The 24,715-nt window shown below is 39.6% G+C and overlaps 1 protein-coding gene across 2 annotated transcripts in view; it reads right to left on the bottom strand.

The window, feature by feature from the left end:
• Positions 1 to 2,728: 2,728 nt before the first annotated feature.
• The window catches only part of LOC134042639 (protein ELYS-like), a 40,099-nt gene continuing 18,112 nt past the window's right edge, over positions 2,729 to 24,715 (bottom strand). The window contains exons 10-37 of one of the 2 annotated variants that reach the window (XM_062490283.1): positions 24,518 to 24,699; positions 23,986 to 24,047; positions 23,044 to 23,172; positions 21,147 to 21,237; positions 20,964 to 21,053; positions 20,696 to 20,836; positions 19,842 to 19,946; positions 19,626 to 19,719; positions 19,202 to 19,325; positions 19,041 to 19,097; positions 17,711 to 17,857; positions 16,744 to 16,931; positions 16,423 to 16,567; positions 16,193 to 16,324; positions 15,513 to 15,660; positions 15,277 to 15,427; positions 14,630 to 14,737; positions 13,955 to 14,150; positions 12,914 to 13,108; positions 11,291 to 11,724; positions 10,700 to 10,802; positions 9,652 to 9,739; positions 8,311 to 8,471; positions 8,220 to 8,237; positions 5,511 to 7,299; positions 4,621 to 4,758; positions 4,075 to 4,165; positions 2,729 to 3,572 (exon numbers count right to left, since the gene is read on the bottom strand). In XM_062490283.1, the coding sequence (XP_062346267.1) occupies positions 3,383 to 3,572; positions 4,075 to 4,165; positions 4,621 to 4,758; positions 5,511 to 7,299; positions 8,220 to 8,237; positions 8,311 to 8,471; positions 9,652 to 9,739; positions 10,700 to 10,802; positions 11,291 to 11,724; positions 12,914 to 13,108; positions 13,955 to 14,150; positions 14,630 to 14,737; positions 15,277 to 15,427; positions 15,513 to 15,660; positions 16,193 to 16,324; positions 16,423 to 16,567; positions 16,744 to 16,931; positions 17,711 to 17,857; positions 19,041 to 19,097; positions 19,202 to 19,325; positions 19,626 to 19,719; positions 19,842 to 19,946; positions 20,696 to 20,836; positions 20,964 to 21,053; positions 21,147 to 21,237; positions 23,044 to 23,172; positions 23,986 to 24,047; positions 24,518 to 24,699 (5,497 nt within the window). In that variant the 3' untranslated portion in view covers positions 2,729 to 3,382. Of the gene's footprint in view, positions 3,573 to 4,074; positions 4,182 to 4,620; positions 4,759 to 5,510; positions 7,300 to 8,219; positions 8,238 to 8,310; positions 8,472 to 9,651; positions 9,759 to 10,673; positions 10,803 to 11,290; positions 11,725 to 12,913; positions 13,109 to 13,954; positions 14,151 to 14,629; positions 14,738 to 15,276; positions 15,428 to 15,512; positions 15,661 to 16,192; positions 16,325 to 16,422; positions 16,568 to 16,743; positions 16,932 to 17,710; positions 17,858 to 19,040; positions 19,098 to 19,201; positions 19,326 to 19,625; positions 19,720 to 19,841; positions 19,947 to 20,695; positions 20,837 to 20,963; positions 21,238 to 23,043; positions 23,173 to 23,985; positions 24,048 to 24,517; positions 24,700 to 24,715 lie in introns of both variants that reach the window. The other variant, XM_062490282.1, reaches the window with a different exon arrangement.

Below are 24,715 nucleotides of genomic sequence, written 5' to 3'. Positions count from 1 at the left end.
ATCTTGACTACTTTGGTGAAAAAAGCATTCCTGGAAGGGAAACCCAGTAGTTTGCACAGAAGACAGAAGTACAAACAAAAGAAACAAACACTATTACCTAAAATTCTATTATTTCAGTATTTTCAGACTGGCCTAGACTAATTTGTTGCAAGCATTGCCTAACTATTCATGAGAACTTGTAGATTGTTTTTGCTTATAGCTTCTTTTTTCTCCAACAGAAATCAACAACTTTGCTATGTATTAGTTACATGGGAAGTAATGAAATTGCAGCAAATTTATTGCACTGACAACCCTGAGAGTAGTCTTCCATGAGAGGAAGTTCTGATGGGGAATTAAATAGTTATCTGCACCCTTACTTGCACACAGGACACGTAGAAGTATTAAGGCAAATAAACAAAGTCAACATGAATCAATTAGCGCTTCAAGCACTGAGTGGCTATTACAAGTAAAATAGATTTAATTCTCCTTTGTGTTACAACCTGGAGTGAATACTTTCATCAGCCTTAGCTTATAAATATTTGAAGAAAAAAGTTTTTGAGGTAACTCAAGAGAACCATTTCCATTCTAACATTTATTTTCTTTACAAAATACCTTCTAACAACAAGCCTTAATGTTATTCATATTCCCATCACTAGTATCTCCTCCTGTGGCCTTCCTGGAAATAAAATCTGCCATTGCTCCCCATTTTACTCTTCCTGAAAGCTAAGATTCTGCTGTCCCAGTGTGGTCAACCTTCCAGTGGAGTTTTCTGAGGGGTTACACCCCAAAGGTACAGATGCACAATCTGTCTTGAGCTTTTAGCCATCCAGCACTTCTTTAGGGGATAAAAGCATATATCCTTCAAGGAATTACTTTCCTATAGAAAAGCTTCAGAATGTTCTATTTAGCAATAAGCAGTAGCTCCTGTGAAATTCTCTTTTTGCAAGGAAATTGCAGCTCTATGCCCCCACGGCTTTCTGCATTAATCCAGCACCAGGATGCATCTGACCTCTTCTCACAGACTCCTCCTGCCCCTTCTCTGGCACTACTGATCTCTCCCTCTCAGATCCATGTGCAAACAGCTGCAAATCTTTTCCACTCATCCTCCACACATGTAGCAAGTCTACACAGAAAACATCCACGTGAAGTCTATTTTCTCCACTTCATTATAAACCCATCCTTGAGCTGGCACCTTAACACTCTTCCCCAGCTTCTTCCTTTTCTCAGGCTCTAAACAGAGTCACAGTGTCTGGTTTTGCTTTCATTTCCTTCTATTTCCTTCAAATTGCTCAGCTCCCGCTCCCACACATTATGCTCACACTCTTTTTAAACTGCTCCTCGAGGAAACTGGTCAGCATTGAAGAACTATGCACTAAATCCAAGTTACAAAGAAAGGGGAAAAAAAAAAGAGTAAAACATTTCAGGACATAATTAAAATTCAAGTAAAAAATTACTAGAAAATTGCAAACCTTTTTATTAAATCTAATGCCAATTGTCTTTTGCTATTGCTTGCTTTCTTCCTAGGCACAAACAAATGAGGCTATTTTAGCTGAGGTGTAAATAAAATAGACACTAAAAACTAATAAAATCAGCTAGTGCTGTATTTACATTTATTCTAACTAATTTTCATACCAAAAAGCTAGATATATAAGTATAAATTACAGAAATGCATTAAAACCCTATTAAGCAATATTCACCAGCATCTCACCAGTCAAATCCATTTGATAATAAGAGTATTTTACAAATACTCTTGCACACTACAAGTCAGATTCACCATCTGCATTCTATTCCAATTTTGAAAATTTGACCTTTTACCCCATTTTATGAGCTATTCACTGCACTTCTGTGCAATGTCAATATAAAAAAATATTGCTAAACTTCCCTTTCCTTTCCTCTTTGACCATATTTATAGTCACTGAAGTACAAAATACACAGAGAAAATAATTACTAACTTGACTCAAAGGTCTCAATTTACTGTCACTTTAACATTCTAAACATTTGACCTTTGCTTTTTTAAACTTTCATTCAGTCATGAATACTTCCCCAAGGAGAAAAATATTCAATTGCATGCAATTGCTTCTCCAGAATGATCTGTTCTGAGATAGAAAAATCACAGCCCCAGAACAATCTTCTTTCACAAGCTTAGCCTGTTATTAATACATTCATTATGTACAAGCTATTAGCTAATAAATAACTTAGTTCTTAAAATAACTGTAGTAGTTTTTGCTAACTGAAAAGTTTAATATCAGGTACCACCATTATGTAGTCTTCAAAGTTGCATCCATATATAAATTAACACACAGAAAAATAATCCATTGTCTAGAAGACTGCACATCAAAATAGTACTTCCATGTCTGCTTTTAAAAGAATAGCTTTGTGACTTTATTTATACAAATTGAAACTTTATAGGGACATATACTCCGTGACCCAAGACTGTTAATGAAATAATTATTCAAAAATATGGTTTGTAATTAAGATTTCTGTACATTTTTGTACCTTTTTCAGACTATTATATAGGCTTTACCATCAGGTTTTCAGTGCTGTGATATGCAGGTTTCAAATACTGCAAAGCATGTTTACAGACAAGTATTTCAATTATAGTAGCAGTCATATTATGAAAATAATTTTGGTTCAAATTTCAAAGTATCTGGGTAGTATCCCTTTAAATCTGATATGCTATTATAAGCATCACACCATCCGTACAGTTAACTTTTTGTTGACAACAAATTTAAAGAAATAATGACACATATGAGGTGTGACCTGGTTTTATGAACTCAAGAGCAGCTTTCCCAAAGTTTAAGACAAATACAAAAAAAATATTGCACAGCTTAAAACACAATTGTTTACATTCTGATTTCAATACAGTACAACTTAACCGTGAATGTAAGGAATTACCAGTATGTATTGTATGTCCAATTATTTGTGCCAGAAGGTCAAACATAATTTTAAAATTAAAACGAGTACGTTTAAAATGTTTACTTGCTATAGGAATTCTAAACAAACTTTTAAAAAGCTTTTGGAATCACTTTTGAGAGTCTGTAACTCCAACAAACCAACATTAAAAGTTCTGAGCAATATGGGTCATTCAACCCAATATTCCCTCAAAAAGCTATCAGACAGTGAGCACATTGAGAAGTATACACTTTTATTTAACATTCCTAAAATAAGCTGTATTTACATATTATATAAATGTATGAAGTCTTAATATAAAATAGAAAACTGCATTGACTGAGGAAATCACACTCCATATGGAGTTACTTACTGAAGACCATTTTTATGAAATTTTACAATAATTTATATAAATTATCTCTTCCAAATTAGATGATTTTTCTTCTTTTTACTAATTCACACAATTTTGATGACTTTACAAACAGCGGTGTACATTATAAACTTTAAAAAACAGTTACAGCATCTTCCGGCGCACAACTGGCTTTGGAAAATTAGACAGTCTTTTTTTGTTCTTTCTTAGGGTCTTCCCTGCTGCATCTGTAGTTTCTTTCTGTTTAGTTTTTGTTCCATCTACTGGAGTTCCAAAAGGAGAGATGAATTTTATTTCGACTGGTGGAGGTGACCAAGAGCCTTCTTTTGTGGTTCTGAAAAGAAGGATAGGCATCAAATAAATTTTTCATTACTAACAGTATTGAGGGAAATAGAGGGAAAAACCAACATGGAATTATAAAATCAACTTTAAAAAATGCATGGGCTTCTTGGTAGATGGAATCAAGGCAGAAAAGATACATAAAGGTTCATTTTGCTTTCATTCCCTTTACTCATTGTCTGGCCACTTCCCACCTTGTACGAGAAACTAAACTGGAAGAGTGTGGTTTCATAAGGTAGAATAAGACAATATAAGAGCATTGCAATGTCACCACTGCAATTAGTATCCACCTGTCCTTTCCTATTCCCTCCCTCTTCCATTTCCATGACCAAACCCTTAAATGAGGAAAAGGGGCCTATTAGACCAGCAAGCTGGACAGGCTGATAGAGCGAGAAAAAAGCTGCACAGCCAAGTGAAGAAGTAGTAGCTGGGTACTTAACAGCTGAATCACCATCTCATTAAGAAATGCAAGTAACTGTTCAAAACTTATTTCATACTTGCTTGCTTTCTTCATTTTTGATTTTGGAGTTCTACCTCTCTTCAATTTTTGCTTTCCCCCGGACTCTATGGATTTGGTATCCTCTTCCTCTTTAGCTGGATGTTCCTATGTTAAGACAACAAAAATGTCACTCATGAACAAGTTCTTAGACTTCTATGAAATAATAATGGGGTTTTTTTCCATTAAGAAATCATGCCAAAGTTATTTTCCAAAGTACTCTTTGTTTGCAAAAACAAACCTTGCACATTGAATTATTTTACCATCCCAAAAGTTAAAATTCTGAAATTAACACAACATATCAAGTAAGTTTAAAGAGAGACACTGTGCCTTTTGTTAAAGGCAAAACAGTATTTATCAATTCTTGATTTACACAGATTCAAAACTGACTTTCATAGTTAGTTTTCATGAAGAAAAACAATAAAACTTTTAGTTGATTCATTTACATCTCTTTGTATATATGTTTCCAATGAAAAAGGCAAAGCATCGCAAAGTATGATCTCAAAAAATGGTACAATCAAGAACATGGGATAACTGGAGGTTTTACTTACTGCTTCTTTCACAATTCGGGAAATGCTAGCTACATTTTTTCTCCTTGACCTCAAAAGAGGGGGTGAAAATACAAATTGAGAAGACAAATCCGGATCTAAATCCTTCAACTGCACAGGATGGTCTGTTGTTCCAGCTAAAATGACAATGCATTGTTAGCATGCACATACCCCATACATGAAGGACAGTGATATTAAATTGCAGCTGACAAATAAGAGCACAAATAGCTTCCCAAAATAAAGGGCCAATCTGCTTTATAAGCATTCCATGCAAAGGCAATTTTCCCTTGTAACCACCTCTTTGGATTCATTCTTTTACCAAAGCAAAACAAAACTACACCAGTGTAGCGATTTTACCTGCACCTAAATAATCAAAGATATATTCCAGAGGCATCAACAGTCCTTATACATTCCAAGAAAATGTATCATGTACTCTAAAAGAGTCCTATGTACTCTAATTTCACTGACACTGTACACATTCATGAAAAAGAATCACAAAGTTAAACAGCTGTATGGTTTGTTGCAAGATGCAGCTCACCTGAACTTGAAAACAGAACAGAATTTGGTAGCACACATCCTTTATTTCTCCGTTGGGGGGAAAGCAATGGCAACCACATATTCACAAATAATCCATGGTTTTCAAAATCTGACAGAAATTAAGTTCCTTACAAAAATACAGCTTTAATTTAATTTCACACCTTAGATCAGCTTCATAATCTGTTTCTATGAGAACCAAGCAGGCTTCAGCCAAAAGATGAACTGCCTTTTGGCATTTTTTTTTCTTTTGCATGCTTACATTCTTTACAATACTTAAAGCCACCCTCAGTTTGTTTTCCGTGGTTTAAAGAGGATATGCCCTATTTTGCATATATAAACATAGTGCACCTACCTTCAAATTTCTTTGTCAGCTTTGTGAGAGGAGGAGAGAAAAGGAAAGCCTCATTTTCCTCAACAGACAGTTTCTGATGGATGGAAGTCCTGCGGGATCTGGTTCTTTTAACACGATCTGTCAGGGCTCTTGATGTCTGGCCACGTCCCGAGGGGTTTATGTCTTCAAGCAGCAAAGGACTGCCACCAGGTCCTTGGGAGGTCTCCTCGGACATTGATCTCCTCTTCCTGCCCCGACGCCCTGTCCTGACCATAGTCCTGGGCGTGGCTGGCTCCTCGCTTGGCTCTGCAGGAGTTTGCTCATGAGTATCCACTTTTTCTGGATTCTCCTTTGGCACTTTTCGAGTTCTTCTCTTAGGAGTATCAAGGACTTCTACTTTCACACCTGAACGTATGTCTTCCTGAGAAGAGGTAGGCTCTGGGTCTGCCATGAGGTTTTGTGCTGCCTTCCTAGCACTTCTTCTAGGTGTGACAGGAAGTTTAAATTCTGTTTGAGGAAGCGATGATTTAGACACATCAAGATCAGAATTTTCTGAAACTTCTGATGAACTAATCTTTCTTCTTCTGCCTCTCTTACTTGGCACAGGTAAAAGGAGTTGGTCACTAAGCTGCACCTGTTGATCCTTGACAGTATCTTCAGTAAACTGTAAATTAAAGCTTTTCAATTTTCTTGCACTTCTACTGGGACTGACTGCTGTTTTTACTTTATGATCAGGGTCAGTCTTGCCAGTTTCTGGATTTCCAGCTGAACTTTTTCCTCCTTTAGTCCTTCTGGAAGCAAAAGAAGCAATATTGCTGCCTTCAGCAAGAGGCGTTTCCTCATTAACCCCTTCTTGGAGTTCAGATGCAGCTTCCTTTGCTCTCCTTAATCCTCTTCTGGGAGTAACAGGCTGCATACTGTCAGACAAGGTTTGTGCATCAGAATGGCTGCTTTCTGTTTTTTCTAAATTAGACAGTTTAGGTTTCCTACCTCTCCTAGGAGTAACAGGCATCACAGGTACTTGCTCCTCTTGAGCACTTTCCTCTGTTTGGAGTTTGGGAGTCTCAGATGTTTCTTTTGTTCGCCTGGTACTTCTCCGAGGAGACATTCCAAGCAGAGCTGGGCTGTCTGTCTTCAGCAGCTGCTGAGTGCCTGCTGACAGAACACCTGGACTTCTACTCAGCCGTCCCCTCGTGCGTGTTCTTGGAGCAATGCCATAGTGATGTCTGCTGGTTTCCTCTTCCACTGCTTCTAGCACAGGTGCTAAAGGAGCTTTTGCCTTCTGGAATCTAGTTACCTTTTTACCTATGGTTTCATGAATAGATTGCTCTACAACTTCTGATGTAAATTCTTTACTTCTTGTGTCTTTGATTACATCTAGTAAGTTCTCAGCAATGGCAACCTTAATAGGTTCAGGCACATATGGGAGTGACTCTGCAATATTTTGAGATTCCTGATCACCAGTTACAGTGGACACCGAGTTTGTAACATGTTCCTGGCTTTCAATATCTCCTAAATCGGTCATAGGCTTTTCTTCTGTTGTGTCATCTGGTTTAAAAGCATCTACTGATGTAGGGTCTCCCATCTCTGCTTCCCCTTCTTCTCCTTCCAAAACTAAGGTAAAATTACTCTGAGATAGAAAAATGTCTCCATCTCCCTCAGTCGCATCACATTCACTGTCTTTATTATCAGGCAAATCACATGCAAACTGTTGCTCTATATTTTCATAGCTATAATGAAGATCACTTGATGGATCTAGCTCACTATATGGTGATTTTTCAGGTGCTGGTTCTGAGGTATCTTCTATAACCTAAAGTTTAAAAATGTCTGTTAATACTTTATTCAATACCAAACAGACTAATTTCACATGGAGCTAGATGAAACTGAGGACAGTGTCCCTAAGATCACCCCACAATGTGAAACAATGTGCCTTTGTACTACAGCTGAGTTTATGTATTAGAGGCACAGAGATGAGAGCAGTCCCTGTGTGCAATTCACATGCTCTGTTTCTGGTATTTCTGTTCAGAACTGACCATTTACCACTGCCCAGGGCCAGGAACAGTTCTCCAACACAAGCTGTGTACACAACCAACAGTGACCATCCCACTGCAGTGTCCTCTGCACTGCTCCACAACCAGAGTGACCCACTCTGCATGAGATAGGGTAAAACACAGTTTTGGGTCCCCAATGCTTAAAGCTTCAGTCATGATAGTTCTGACTGCAGCACTTGGACTGGCCACATATCACATCCAACAATTCAACACTACACTTCAAGAAGTCACTTGGATTTCATGAGGCACACTTCCTAAATACCCTCATCTCTTGAAGAAATATCTTGACACCAAAATGAGTTCATTACTGGGAATTCTGGTTGTGTTAAGAAGAGTACAGGACCTAAGCACCCAAATAATTCTGAGTTTGGTCCCCACATCTTCCTGTCATTTGGTAAATGGTTACCAGTACAAAGAAACTGCACTCCTGTAACTTTCTTATTGTCTTTTAAACTACTTTTATAAAGTAAAATAAGAAAGTTTGAATTCAAGTAAATCAAATTAATGCCTAGCCGATTTAAAAAATAGTTTAGGCTTTTATTTTGGTTTTGTTTGCTCTCAAAGGCTTAAGTCTTGACGGGTTCCATTCATGTTAGAGGAACAGAATATGCAGAACAGAAAAACATATCTGCCTTTACAACACTAAGGTTTTTAACTTGTGTTAAGCAGCTCAAGAAACGGACACATTTTTGAGTATCTCCTAACTGTCAGCAGAACACGTCTGTCCTCAATTTTCTATTTTGTACAAAATGGGAAAACAGTTTACTCACCTTAATTTCCTCAGTTTTTGGAGGATTGCTAGAAACAGGGCCTTCTTCAACTTCAGCTACTTCAGGGTTACATTCGTTAGGTAAATCCACACACTTGACCTCAAGGCGATTTTCACATGGAGTACTGACCATGTCCTCACTGTCAAGGATACTTATCACAGCTAGAAGAGATTTATGTAATTTTACTTTAAACTTTATATAAATGACATAGGTAAGCAAAAAGAAGTAACAGAGCTAGCAAGAGTCAACAATATGGTTCTTCATCCTGCCACATACATTGGGCTTTCTCCAAAAGCTAGAACTACCATGCTGGTTTTGGCTAGGACAGTTAATTTTCTTCATAGTAGCTGATACTGCTCTATTCTGGATTTGTGCTGAAGGCAATGTTGGTAACAGGGATGTTTTAGCTGCTGCTGAGCAGCACCTATACAGAGCCAAGGCCTTTTCTGCTTCTCACACCATGCCAGCAGTGAGTGGGCTGGAGGTGCACAAGGAGATGGGAGGGGACACAGTCAGGACAGGTGACCCCAAGTGATATCCCATAAAATACAGCATCAAATTCAGCATAAAAGGCAAGTGAAAGAAGGAAAAACCAGGAGACATTCAAAGTCATGGTGTCTGTCTTCCTATGACCCATCTTCCTGCTTTTCTGGAGATGGCTGAACACCTGCCTGGACAACGGGAAGTGGTGAATGAATTGTTTTGCCCGACTAGCACGCAAGACTTTTATTTCCCCTATTAAGGTGTCTTTACCTCAACCCATGAGTTTTCTCACCTTTAGCTCTCTGATTCTCTCCCCCATCCACCCAGGGGAAGTGAGCGAGTGGTTGTATAGGGCTTAGCTGTCAACTGGGTTTAAACTGTGACAACTACAGATCAGGTCAAGGATGCAGCCTCACAGCAAGAAAGAAGAAAATCAGCTGTCAAGTCCATAGAGGGGGAAAAAAAGAGGAAAATGTGGCTGGAAAAGCACACTGATAGATAGTTGCTTTAGTCTGAATACTGAGGATGCATCACCTTTTAAAATAGTAAATCAAGCAGCAGATCCCGTGGCACACAAACTGGTAGTGGTGTACAACATTAAAATACTGATCTCTCCTTATAATACTTTGAAGTTCTACCAGCATCTCAATATTTTGATCAAAACAAAGAACAAAAAGACTTACCCTACACTTTCTACAAAGACTTTCTTTAAGGAGGGTGTTCTTTCTATAGTTTAATGATAGTTAGCAGTAACATGCTACTGCTATTTCAATCTGAGACACCTACAGTGGTATGGCAAACTGCACATTTCACTTGAGGAGCTCTGCTACCCTAATATACAGAACATTTGCAACATACATTCACTGTCTGCGTCCGGGGATTCAGCGAGCAGTGGATTTGTTGCAACCATTATGGCTTTTTCCTCTGAGGAAGAGGTCATTTCAGACTTCTGGTAAGTTGTTTCACTTCATGAAAAGAAAGAGAGAAATGCATCATAAGCTTGAAAACAAACCTTTAAGAGCTTTACAAGTTACTTTCTCCCTGTAAAATCTTCCCGCTTCAAAACACAAAAATACAAGAAAAATTAGAAACTTCTCTATCAACATATTCAATTTGTGACTCCATTTGCAATTCACTTTGTTACTCATTTTAGGCAACGAATCCAAGTCCTTAACAATCTTTCCAGCTATTCAACACTAGATAATAACATAAGAGAGGTGTAGCAGAGAATAATGCAGTATTTGTCTTCTGTAGAAAGAGGGCAACTACAATAACAGAGGTTCAGAACCAATTGAACTAAAGTCTGTAGAGGTGAAAGTTACCACTTGAAATTAAGTGCTCTCTCATTGCTGACATTGTCTTTATCACTCAGCAGTTGTGGCTTTTAAAGTACCTGATGAGAAAACGGCTTCCCCTCCCATGAACAAACAGATGCTAGTTGAGCACACATAGAAAACAGAAAATAAGTGTAAAAAATACTGTCAGAAAGAATTCAAACTCTGTAATAAACCCACTGAAGTTACAGGAATCTCCGGGTTCATTTTTAACTACACAATTTTCAGAAAAAAATAGGGCTTATGTTCACAGTATCTGCTTAGTAACTCTCACAAGGTCTGTACAGGACTACTGAAGGAAGTCTTTACCATCATACTCTGTGCTCTGCAACAATTTGAGAAAAAAGGCTCAGACACACAGCTAGTCAGTATGCATTACATTCACGCCAGATTACTTCTGTTCACAGACAGAACAGAATAGACAGGCTGTTACATATAAGAACACAGGAAAGAACTAATCCCAGGTCAAAATCAGTTTTCAAACACAGAAAAGCCACCAGCTCTATGTTGTGTGATCCTAAAGATGTATCTACTTCATAAGCTCACCCTTCATTTCCAGCCCCAGAAGTTGCAGCCTCAGCACCTTTAAACAGCAACTTATGCTCAGGAAGAGTATGACATTCAGCATTTGATTCTTCCACAAATCCTACAAAAATGACGAGATGGATTACTTCCCTGTTGCACTCAACATCACTTCTTTTAAACTGCTCATATGAGTTTAAAGTGATCCTTTATGCATTTCATCTAGGACAGGGACTTAACAAAATAATGCTACCAAGATTTCAAATGCACAGATGGCCTGTGCTCTTCTTTCAAATAAAATAAGAAGCCTGGTGCATAATTTCAGTCAAACAATGTAAAAACTCCTACAAGACATAGACAGACCCCTAAAACATAACCAAAAGCCGAAGTTTCAAACATGTATCCCTTTCAAAACTCCCATACTGTTGCCTTTCTACTGCAACTACACAAAAAAAAAATGTGAGCCAAGGAAAGCAAACATTCATAAGGTCCAGGACAAAAAAGGACTTAAGACATAGAGGTAATTTCAAAAGCCTAGGACACTTGTGAAAACTCATCATTAACTGCTGCACTCATCAATCTTTTCAATCTTTTGAAGACATTTGAAAAATTCAGAAAGTTAGGTTACTACAGGATGAAACACACCTGCTTCTTTTCTTCGTCCTGAAGAATCTGGCTGTTTCATCTGGAAAGGTTTATCTTCAACCATTTCACTTTCTTCCTCCTTCTCCAATTCTTGAACATCAACACTTTCTTCAGTGGAAGAATTAGCTGGTTTAGCAGCTATAAAGATGACATCATCTTCAAAATCACTAGGTGATTTTGCATCATGATACTCCAAAGTAGTCTGGTCTGATCTGACAGAGAAGTTACTATTTTCCTTGCTGGCATCCATCTTCTCCAGATCATCTCCCACTATGCTTTCTGAAGACCCCTGCAAGTCAGCACCATCATCCCCAGGATTGCTCAGAGTAAACAGAGTGGGTTTAGCTCTACTTTCAGACCAAGCATCTTCCACCAAGCCATGATGACACTCAGATGAAGCTCCAAAGAGTACTTTATCATCTTCTGTCACCTGAAAAAACAAGAAGTTCAGACCAGCAACACGGGTCTGCTTTTAGTCAAACCAAAACAAAAAAAGCCCAACAAATACTGAGATATCTAAGTTATACATGTCCCCTTTGTGAGGCAATGAAAAGTTAATTCTCATTCTAGCACTATCTCAGATTTAAGACCAAGTGTAAAAATTAATCACACTTTAGATGCTTACTGAGTTTCCACAACATTGAAGAATTAAGATTAAACCAGTCTTCCTCAATGTCATCTCAAGGCTCTTCATTGCATTTACCAGTATGTTTTCAGGAAGACAAAGCTTTGTCTAGTAAAATCCTAACTCAAGATTTCTCTATTTTATGCTTTCCCTTGCAACACCCATGCACTACTAAAACATGCCAGTGTTCAACTACGCCTGTGGCATGGAACAAGTAAATTAATTATGTTAATCAGAATTTCATACAGGAGAGAGCACATCTTGTTATAATTGAGTAGCTCCTTGTAACATATATGAGCTACTCACACACGGATTATCAGCACATACTATTGTGTTGTGCCCCCGATTTGAGTACATTATGCTGGCAACTGCCTGATGGGCTGAACCACAGAATCCAGCTACACAGCTGCATGAGCAGAAAGGACCACAGCAGGTCAGATGGACCCCACGCATTTGAAAAGTACATGGATGCTATCCCTGGTGCAAGGCAAGAAGCATACCTGAGAACTTTAGCACTGAGAGAACAAAACACTACAATTCTCATCATCAGGAGTCTCCTTTTACCACTGTTTAAGTAAACCCAACATTGCAAAAAGACAGTTTGAACGTCAATGCATCTTTATGACTTTTGTTGCTTTCCCAGATGTGCATTTTGCACAATTTAACCCAAACAAGAGGCTCCATCTATATTCCTTACTTTCCTGCAACACTACCATCTGAAAAGGTACAGCTGAAAGGTGAACTAACATTCTGAAAAATGAGAGGTCCTAACAACATCTGAATAAAACTCACCAAGGTCCCTGACGTTTGTTATGAATATGTTCCTGGAAGAACATGATATAGAATGTCTAGCACAACACAGTCTTTTTTGGACCAAATTCTGTCATTCCAATTCACAGTCCAGATTCTCAGTATAAGGAGTTTTGGCAAACTTTCAAGTCTAAATTAAATCACAGCATTATCTGCAAAACTCACTAAGTGCAGCCCAGCTTACCCCAACAGTCCACTTGGCATGCGAGCTCTCTTCCCTGAAAGATATTCTAGGTTCCTTTGCTCGTAGAGGAGGAGTAACTGATCGTCCTGGGGATGCAGAGGGAGTTGCTAAGGGTGTAGTGCGAAGGCTGGACCTGAGAATAGACTGAGGAGTAAACCCAGGAAAACCAGAAGATGTGGCCAAAACTTTAGCTCTCTAGGAAAAGAAATAAGAAAACTTAATTTAAGACCAGTTAAATCTTCAAAACAGAAGACTGTACTTAAAGGACAAAAATTAAATTATCTTAAATTACAAACTGGGTTTACAGCAGCAGAAAGTTTTGCCTCTGCACTGTTTTCTTCCAAAAATACCAACATTTTTAAGATAAAAACGCATGCTTTTTATGATTCCTTTGGTTTGTCTTCGTAATGCCAACAAAACACAGGTTATTTTTCAAAATTACTTCTTCAGGAAATAAGGACATGACATCTTGTTTTCTGCAAGCTCATCTCCTATCCCACTAATTTTTGCAATTCCTACACTTTGCTCTTATAAAAGGCACACTATTTCAACTCTACTCTGCGTGTTTTCAGTCACTGCATCCGACTGCAATTCTGCAAAGCAACAGTGACAGCGATTTTTTGCTAATTAATCAGCTGCACGCAAGAGGAAGTGACATTGCTGCAAAAATCCCTACACATCTTCATATAGAAGCATTCAGCTGTTCTTAGATTATGTTACAGTACTGAAAGGGTTTCAAAACACGAGGATGAAACTAGTTCATTGATATGGATGCTACTTCACAAGTTGTTCCGTACAATGAAAATAGATTTAGTTCACAAAGCTATGGGACAAGCTGTCCACTGCAATCAGCTGAGAACTAAAGCTCCTTGCTTAAACACTGTTCCAAACTTACTGCTTCCAAAAGGGCTGTGTATACAATAACCACATGCATACTGAAAACTTCAATCCAAAATCATTTCTACTAAACTTTGGTGATTTCACTTAAACCTCAGAAGTTTTTCGTTCAGCTGTCTGCTACTGACTTCTTAAAATACAAACCTTGACCACAAGAGGAGTTTCCAGTAAATTCAACTCTGATGCTCTGGGCAGATTCTTTTGGGAGCTGGAGCGATGTGTATTTGATCTCAGGGGGCTGGATGCCACAAAAGAAGTAGAAGCCCTGCATGGGGACTGCTGGCTCTCATCCTGTGCCACAGAGCAGGAAGGAACAGGACGAACCACCAAATCCAGCAACCTTAAAAAAATTTGAAAATACACAATTGAAACTAGGAACATCAATAAATAAACGAAAAAGAAAAGCATGCTGTGACCATCTCAGATGATGCAGAACAAAAACACTGGATGAACAAGAAATACAACCTCACTGGTGGGGGTGATTTATCAGTCCCATAAACAAGTGACCGGCACCTTGGGGCATTTTTTCATTATTTATTTACATTTCATACCTAATTTCCTAAATTCCTGACATAAGAGTACCTCAATTTTAAGGTGCAGAACTGATCTAATTTTCAGCAATGGAGAAAATTCATCTACATTTCAATGCAGGGACCATTTCAAATTGTCTACCTCATTTTGTCCCTAAGTTGACTTCTTCAGATACAAAATGAAATGCAACAGAATCCTTGGTAAACCAAAAAAGCATACGCACATGTACATGTATATACATAATAAACAATACAATTCTGAAATATGAAGGCTCTAGATCTACTATACCTTGAACACTTTTGAGAAAGTTTTGTAATAGGTGTCCCAAGAAATGCATCAGGCAACTCTGCACCAGAGAGAGGATGAGTACTGACTGCTGGCTCTGTAGCTCTAGGACTAGAAGGAAAACAAAAACGTAACTGATTTTCATTCCCTCAAAGTCCAGCCATACCAGTATTAAAGTTAACAACAATCCATGTAGGAAAAAGACCTGACAATTATGAGCCTCTTCTCCACTCTTTGTAATCCTGCTTATTTTTAAATAACCAAGCATTAAGTGGTAAAATATTACTATGTGAACACACAAACAAGTCTATAAAAGTCAGTACACCAACAGCTTCATGGCACTGACAAAAAGTTGGAATTTCAGCTGTCTTAAACACTGTAAACACATTTGCAATAATGTAAATATGTATATTTCTACAGAGTGGATTATCATAGCAGAAAAACTCTCCAAACACTACTTATAATCGATTGATAGATGTAGTGTATGTGCAAAAAAGCAAAACAAAGTTTTATTCATGTGCATCTTCCCACCAAAAAACTAGAAGAATTCAAGGGGAATTCTCTTTCTCTCCTCCGACCACTCATTCACTCTCCACCTCCCTCTCTCCAAACACATAGCTCAAGACTAACTTTTATAAAAGGCTGCTTACCTATCATATTGTGAGGTATTTCTTCTCTGCTCATTTCCTAACCATACTTCTCCAATTTTAGACAAGACCTTACTGATAAAAGTTGCTCTTGTATGCACATTTCCTGCATTAGCCTGCCTTGTTGCTGTTGATAATGGCTTTGGCCTTGGGACTGTAAAGCAAGAGGGAAAAGTATCAGCCTTGTATAATTCAAGTGATGGCTGGCTGCACATTATATTTCCCTTCTCTAAAATTACCTTCTCTCAAGACTGATGAAGGCAAACGGTATGGCTTGGCTCTCTCCACTGCCAGCTTCCTTTGAACTGTGGGAAGGACCTTGCCATACTGGTCTAATAGAGAGTTTCTGGCAACTGCTCTCTCTCTCAAGCGAGGATCACGATCATTCTGACAAAAGAAATGTGTAAAGCAAGAAGTTAACAAATTCTCAGAAGTTCATTGAACACAACTATCTCTGCTCTTTCTGTCTAAGGGCTAAAATTCCTCTGCAAACAAAGGAGAAGAAATCCACAGCACAGAGCCACAGCAAGCTCCAAGTTCCACCCAGGAGCACACACCAGTTTCACCTGGAAGTTTTGGATAAGTGCAAGGAAGACTAGCTGGAAAAAGTGCCAACAAATACAAAACACACAACTAAACCCATAAGGCAAATTTTACCTGTGGAGCATCAAGAGTGCTCCCAGATAAAAGCAAGACACAAGACACGACATACAACATAGTCTTCATTCCATGAAACAACTAACACGAAAAGCTTCCATAACCTAAACCATACATAACAGAAGGATCTGAGGAACTGAATGAAAAGACAAGGTAAGATACATATTTACTCCTCAAATGCAAACAAACTTTTTAAACTGGGGTCAACTATGGTCTGTAACATTTAATTCATAATTTCACACTGCAGGACATCTGCCCTTACTGTCAGATTGGTCTTCATGGACTGATTCAGCTGGAGTGCTGGGATGTAGTTGGCACGCTGCAGATGGTGGACTAAGAGGAATTCACAGTTCTGAACACCAGATTTGGTCTGTAAAAACTTCTCCAAACACTCCTGTGAGAAATAACACATTTCAAACATCGATTACGGTTCTGCCTCTTCTTTGGCCAAAGAGACAATTAAGATTATTTTTGTTTCTTCTCCAAACTCACTTTTTCCGTGTCTGTGAAAGGCAGCTTCAGCAAATCCTCCATGAGCCCCATCTCCTGACAGATTTCATACATGTGCTTTAGCAGCTCTTCTATGTTCAACTTGGTGGTGTGTTGCTGCAACAGACCCCAAGCCTCCACCATGCACCTGCAGTTAAGGTTTTGGACATGGAAAGGAATGGCAACACTGGATGGGCCAAAAAGACGCCCCACACTGATGGCATTCACTCAAAGATCAAAGGAAATGGAGGGCAGCCCCATCTGTACCATCAGTTCTCCAATTTCCCAATATCCGAATGCCAAAAGAGCAGGAGATTTCCTTACCTGTTGGACAGCAGCACGGTGAGGAACAGCCGCACTTCGCTGCTGCTGGACATCGACGGCTTCATCATCTGCATGTACCTGAGGGCTCTCCTGTGCTCTCCCTGGCACATGAGGGACTGAATTATCCTCATGTGCTGCCATGACACAGTCTTGATTGTAGCCGGATGGAAGAGCAGGGTCAGGGCATTCTGGGCAAGTTGAGAGCACCTTCATTACCACAGATACACACAGCCAGGCAACACACACAGCCCAAACTTCCTGCAGCAAGGCTGCATGTGGGTTAGACAAACTTAGGTGTCTGACCAAGTCAATCCTTGATCCAGGACATACCAGTAAAAATTATTCCTTATTTGCAGGAAAAAAAACAACCAAATCAGCCAGACAGAACAAAGTGAATGCTTTAAGAGGAACAATTCAGATTTTTTTTTAAGTTCATAAAACACTGTCTTAAGACATTGCTTTTTATAAATAAATGACTAGGTGACTTACACTATAAAAAACAAATGGTTGTATTAACACAGTGACAAGAACAATACTCAGTATCAGGAAGAATACCCGTAAAGTTGAAAAGTCACTCCTGCAGTCTTTTGTCTCAAACCTTCCTGCTACCATCACTGTTCCCATGCCCCAAGTACCCAAAGCACTCTTTTAGATAAAACACTGCCCAACCAGTCTGCTGAAAACCAAACCACAGCCAGCTTTGAAAAAAATCACATATGAAGCAATATTAAAGTTGATTACACCTTTGCCTCAATCAGTTTCCTGTCAAAGTAGTTAAAGCAAAATTTCAAATCCTAACTTCTTGCTGAAAATGTCAGAGCAGTGCTACAAAAAAGCTGCTAATGATCCAATAGCTCCTAATACCCAAGTAACAATTTTTAAAAATGAGTTTTTTACCAATTTTTAAAAATTATTAATTACAGCTATGTAGTGCAATGCTTGTCTAACTCAACTGTTTCACACTTACTTCATAATCATTGTGATCAAGAAGCCAAAACCCTTGAACCAGCTTAACAAGACCCCAAGGGATAGCAAAGGCAGTTGGAAAGGAGTCGATTGAACTTCCTGTTTTATTTGGGAAGGAATGCATGATATCCAGCAGCAAGTAAATTGTCTGAGAGTATCGAATTAAGGTGAATAAATTGCTAAGAACAAAAATTTATCACATTATATTTAGCAAATAATGAAACAAGAATATTCAAATGGGAGAAAGCAGAACACCCCAATGTATTGATCCTGCCATTTTAAGATATTACAACTTCTTGCGTCAATAATCAGGTCCTAACCACAAAGCAACATTCTGAAAAAACTTCCAGAAAGAAATACTTGTTGATTTCTGTAGAAGAAATCAAAAAAGGCAGATATTGGATATTTATATCCTGCTGTTATAAACTCAGGCTTCTGCTTCCATCAGTGAAGCTACCAGCTGCACATTCAACACACTTGAACATGCACTGCTCAATTATTTTTAAAAAAAACATCAAAACCAACAAATTTCTACAGCTGTTTTGTTTTCCCCATTTCCTGACTTCACCAAACAACACAAATTATGGTGCCCTTGCAATGCAACTTAGCAATAGCCGACTGAAACTGTGTTTAGAAATGCATGTGGATCCCTCACTCCAAGTGTCATCTTCCCTTTCTGACATCCCATGCTAGGGATCTGTCTGAATAAGGCAGTTTGGGACTATGGCCATTTTTAACCCCTTTGCTCTCCAGGCTCCCTTCTCGGTTTAGCCAACAAACAACAAAGGTAATTCTCCATGTTCCAGCAGCCTAAAAATTAGGCTTCTGCTCAATTAGTACTCTGTGTGCCTGCACTTTCTACACACAAAAAAAAAAGCGGACACTTCTTAGCTGGGCTGGGAAACAAATGATTTTGACAAAAAAATCAGCTGCTAGAAAAACTGTTACAAATACTTTTGATCTTGAACAGTACTTGTAGGGCACTGTTCTAACAAGCAGCCATATGTTACAGATAGAAGTACCTTAAATAATTAGTAATTGTGTTAAAACTGGAAAAGAACTAAGCAAAGTTTTTCCCTTGAATACAATTTAGAGAATATGTTTTCTCATATGAGAAGAGACTTTGCAACAAAACACTTGAAGAAATCAGAAAAATTCCAGGCCAGAGAGAAATTAAGTAATGCTTCTGTCTAGGACTTCATTCTAAATTTGTTCACTCACACTCTGTTTCAGGCGTAAATTAAAGTGTTGATTACCACACAGGTGACAAACATATAAGAACATGTATGTGCACACACTGAAGGGGTAAGAACAAAACCTGGAAAGGATACAATTGCATGTTTGTCACTTTCTTCAATGCTTTCTAGCAAATAGAGATCCAGCAGTGCCTGAAATAAAAGATGAAAAGGTTTTTAATGCTCCTGTCTCTCAGAACCATTGCCTTTAGGGGACTGCTGCTGCTCCTGGGGTTTTCACTGAACACAACACTCACATGTAAACTAACAGGTGGGTATTTCCCAGTGCCACCTTCATCTCTCCGCCACAACTTCTCCACTTGCTCTCCCAGCTGGGAAACCATTCCATCAATCATCAAGCAGTCAGAATTCCATTTTCCTCTGCAACAAAAGGGAGCAAGGGCTTGGACAGAGTAAAACACTCATTCCAGCCTCTCAGTGGCACAGATTTCTGAGTCAGAGGAAAGATGGTCCTTAGGTCATAATCAACTCATTAATTAAAGAGTCTACAGCACAAGTCCAAGAGAAGAGTTGCAATGACCTTTTGGGTTCCAGGTTTGCTTTCTTGCTCTGTTACAAGTAATGCTGAGGAAGTGCAGACAAAGGGTTTTAACTGCAAAAACAACCACTCTCACACAGTCCAACAGTGGCAGCTTTCTGGAGATTTCCTCTGAGTCTCACCTTGATAAACGCTCGAGTTTCTGTCGGTGACCTGTGTAGTAGCTCTGAATCAGAGGGTAATTGTAGAAAGGTCTAGACAAATGCATGTGATCATCTAGAGGTGAAAAAGTAAAAGCAAGTTAAAGAAGTAAGGCCAAGCTTTTCAACTAAAGCTTCCGACTAGACAGACAGGAGTCACACAGCCACAAGTGTTTTGGTACTACAAGTTCTGCTCACCTAAACCCTCAGGAAGGAGGCTGGATCGACAGAACCAGATCACCACTTGTGCATACAAAGAAATGAGGCTGGTTACCACCTGCTTATTTGTCAAGTCTGTAAAACCTGAAAAAAAGGCAAAACATGAATTCAGTATCGCAATTCTCCTTTTACAAAGCTCCCTTCAGCAGAACAAACAAAACATGGTGAAACTCTTTTTACTTGTACTTGTCCATCTGGATCACTTATGAATTTTTCAGGAAAAAAAACACCATTCACCCTCAAAAAAAACCAATTACTACAAAGAAACAGAATCACTAAAAATGAAAATGAAGTAATAAATCCCTATCTATTACATTCACTCAGGAAGAAGATACTTGTTACCCACATAGCAGGGATTTTTATTTTAGCAAAACAGATTATAGTCCACTTGATCCCTCAATATAACACCACCTTATAAAATCAGAAACCAAAAAAACTCAAGAAACATGCTTTCCATATCATGGCTTTCTTTGTATTTCCCAACAATTTGCACACAACTATCAATTGCTTGCTAAAAATTAGGAACACTTCTCAGCATTACCACACTCACTCACTTGCTGCAATTGCCACCCAGGTGCTTACTCAGCTCACTGCTCAAGCAGTGTAGCCTCCCCCACCCAGCCCCATCAACTCCACAACAAGCTGCTCCCCTGAACTCAAGAGGGTCTTCCATCTAAGTCCCAACTGCTCAGATTTCAGCTTCTCCTCCCAGCTCAATCCGACTCTCTCCCAGCCATTCAAAACAACAACAGCTCCTGTCTCCACAGTTACAACCCAAACATCCTTCCAAACCTTAGCCAGCAGACCAAAGACCTAGCAGTGCTTTCACCAACCTCTCTCAGTAAGCTCTCGGGCTTCTGTTAGAAAACAGTTCAGGACTGTGCTGAGGTTGCTCAGAAGCAGCTGGCAGTGCTGAAGGGACTGTAAGGTCTGTGGGTCAATGAAGTTGCAGGAGCCATCAAACAGTGGAACACCTGCTCAAGGAGAAATATTCAATCATCAGTCAGCTGAGCAACTGCAGACTTCCAAAGGACACTTAGACAACCACAGAAGAAGTAAAGAACCATTTAAAGATTCAGTAACAACTACACCAGTACTCACATATTTGGTCCAGTTCATCTTTTGTACAGATCACTTTGTTCCACGTCCACTCAAGCACAAACCGTAAATTTACAGCAGAACTTGGCTGCTCTTTAAAAAGAGAAAGAAAAAAAAAAACAAAACATGAAGCCACAATTTCTAACCAAAACGGACACAACATAAAAACTATGCAGGCACCATTACCTTCAGAAGTCCAGTGTTTAATGCATCCCGTCAGAAGTTCTAAAGAACCTGTCTGCACAGCAGCTGACAACACTGCTTCTAACTGCTCCTCCTGAACAGAACAGACAAAAGCAAATCACCACCTCACATACTCTTGATACCTGGGCCTCAGCAGAAGTGGTTGCATACTCATTCAGGCATTACAACGTCCACTGGTGCAAATGCAACTAATTCCATCTTCTTGATTCTTTCTTAATTCTAGCCACAGGCTGGACTGCTTGCTGGTTTGAGGGACACAGGAAAGTTTTCCACTTGACATTTCAACTTCACACAGGCTACTTCTAATGCCTATTTCTGTGCCTCGGGGTTCCAGTCTTCATTTACTGAGTCCCAACTCACTGTTTTCAGTAACATCCTCTGCTAATACCCATTATGCACTTTGGGCATGCCCCTTTGCCATCAGCAACACGTGAAGGGGACACAGCAAACACGACTGTGTTTGCATGGGAACAGTGAAGCTGAGGCCAAGCAGCTCCCGAGACTGGCAAGGCATGAAGTAGCTGTGACAGCCAAAACATTCAGTTACAATCCGTTAAAGTACCATAAAGAAGTGAAACATTTCAGTTCTAACGGGCTGAAATTTCAGCCTGCTCAAATACCGTATTCTAAAGCCACAGCAATCCTTGAGAAGGATTAACACACAGGCATGCACACACATGGGAAATAATATAGTAGCTTATTCCAGATGGCCTTCAGACATTTCTTTCAGGTGAAATGATCCTGCATAAAATGTCTTTTTTTCTTCACTCTACTTTTTTATTTTACAAACAAATTTATGAAGTTTGCATTCTATGCAAAATCCTGACATTTGAGAGCAATTTCTACATATTAGAAGACATATAGGGTATTTCCATTATTTTCAGAAAATGCATTTCAGACAAGGAAACATGCCAAATACTACTTAGGGTACCAAACGAAGTTCCAAGATACTCGACCCTAATTGTGAAATTTTTCTTTCTAGTATTCAATAGCAATCCCTGCTTAATGCAGTGTCTGAACGATATAGTCACGATCCAGCAAAGGTCATAATAAAATTTCTTGCTTTCCCAAGTTACTTCCCAACAAGAACTGACATCAGAAAATCTAATCAGAATCTAAGAGCCTACATCAGGCTTGCAAAATAAGCATTCCGTGGGCTGGGTCTGCTTGCCAAATTTGTTTTAGCTACCACACTATGCAGAAGTGTTATTCTTCCTGACACATTGCCACAGTCCGGTGAAGAATCCCACAGACAGGAAGATGAAGGCAGGGGGAAGACTGCTCTCCCCTTCCTGGTACTTGCTGCACCACTCCATGATCACCATCCAGCCCTTCAGCTTTGACCCTGCCTGGACAAAGATGGGCTGCTCATCACAAACACTCCTCCTTTCATGGAACTCTTCAGATGAGAGACAAAGTTTGCTGCACCGAAAATGGAAAATGCATGAGAGGGCTGTGAAGCCACTGTGGTGACAGACAGAATGCAGCAGTGTTGAGAGATACAGGTGATGCAGGTTTTGCAGCAAGAGGGCAGTCTAACAGGAGGAAATCTAGCTACCACAGCTCAAGGCAAAGGCTACAGAGTAAAGATCAGTTTTGAGAGGGTGCAGAAAACCCTACTGATGAAGGGAAAATGAGAGGAAGTGGCAATGAAATTGTCAGGCAGAGTGGACAACTGTAACTGGTTAGCACATCCTTGCAAGCAAATAATGTCTAGTGCAGCAAGCTGGTGTTTGAAATAGTGCACATCTGAGAGAGGAACCTTCACCCTGCCACCTACTGCACTGCAGCTAGCAATCAAAAAACATGGTCTTGTAGCCTCTACAGCCTTCAGACAAGATGGATGAATTTCCCCCAGGATTCCCTAACATACGCTCACCTGACTCAGACTGGATGGCTGGACATCAACCAGTCTTGGAGACAGCAAGCCAGCTACAAGACACCGAGTGTAGCTGTCACGAATGGCTTCACTGATTAAAGGACCAGATTTCTTCAAAAACTTCAGGGTCTGAAACATCCATCAAAAGACACGGGTTAAGACAGCATTCAATCACTAAGGTTCTGGATCACTCAGACTGTCAGAAAGCTGCATTAGTAGCAGCAGGCTTCAGGTTAGCAATTTGGGTATGCACTGCTATGTAGAGTCCTAAAGACATCAGCACACTAAGAGTTCCAGTTTCTGAAAAACTATCCTATAGAAGAAAAAATCCTTGCCATGCTGAAGGAAAGACAGTATTTTCCAGCCTCTCTGTCAATACACAGGCCTTGCTTTTCCCCAGACACTGACACAAATTATATCCTGTCGAAGTTAAAACTAATACAACTACAAACCACTCTTTGAAAGACTTCATGCTCGTTTCTGCAAAAGATGATTTATATGGGTATATTTAGTGAGCTGTAACTTAATTTGAAAGGATTTGTCACAAGCTGTGCCATGGCTCAGAAGTTATAACTTGGCCAAGGTTGAGAGAAGAAACATGCATTTCTTCTTGAGCAGTTCAAACTCTTTGCCCTTTCTCCAGGCTGTCCTCCTTTCTCAAGTTCATCAGGGGCCAAAACCCTAACTCCACACCATACAAAGAACTAAACACTTTCCCCAACTTCCACCACACTCTTCCCTCCTACAACAGCATTCCTTTCCAGCCATTCAATCCCTGCGCATGCCTCCCTAAAACAGCACCATTTGCATGGAACTGACACGAGATCACTGCAGTTATGCATGTGGATGAGCATTAAGTAGTCTCTGACACTCAAAGCACTGCAAGGGAAAAGTTAGCAAAGGTTCATCTCTTGACAGTCTCAACACAGTAAGAGAAGTCACCTCCTTCTGGAAGCCGGTGCAAGTCATGTGAACAACTCCTGAGCTGAGCAAGCACGTCACATCTGCAGAAACAAGAACGTTTGACAGACCTTGTTAAGCTTATCACCAGTTTATGCTTTTAAAATTGTGCTGTCTGCAAAGACAAACCTCCAGCACCCCTTTCCTTCATCACAACGCTTACAAACTTTCCATAAAAAGTAGTTACTCTCTGTCTGCAGAAACTTCATCTGGAGAGGTACCCAGGTGCTGTACCCAGGGCCTCACCACAAAGGCATTTCATTTTATGATCACCACCCCTTCCCAGGCTATCTTACAGAAGCCCCCAAACCCAAAACTCACCAGCCTGTCAGATATGTATCACAAGAGGAAGTACCTGGTTAGGACAAGGTCACCAGGTTTCAGAAGATTTGTGGGGCTTTTTTTCTTCTGGCTTTTGTGCCACAAACAACGAACAAGAAAGAGAACCACTAAGTGGCATTTGACCTCCACTGAAGCTTGTCACAATTCAAATGAAAAGCAGTGAAATACCTACCAAAATTATAGGTGCTTGGATTAAAAAACTGCTCAGGTGGTGGATAAGAAGGAGGCACCCCCCGACTTAGACTACGCTCGTGTACCAGAATATCCAAAATGAGGTTTGGAGAAGTCATGCTTATTACAGGATCCAGTGACCACAGTGCAAAATAGGGGCAATCATGAAGCACTTCTTCTGGCCTTAAAGAAAACAAGT

Source organism: Cinclus cinclus, chromosome 3 (assembly GCF_963662255.1).
Source record: "Cinclus cinclus chromosome 3, bCinCin1.1, whole genome shotgun sequence".
Taxonomy (NCBI): Eukaryota; Metazoa; Chordata; class Aves; order Passeriformes; family Cinclidae; genus Cinclus; species Cinclus cinclus.
This window is presented reverse-complemented; position numbering and strand designations above follow the sequence as displayed.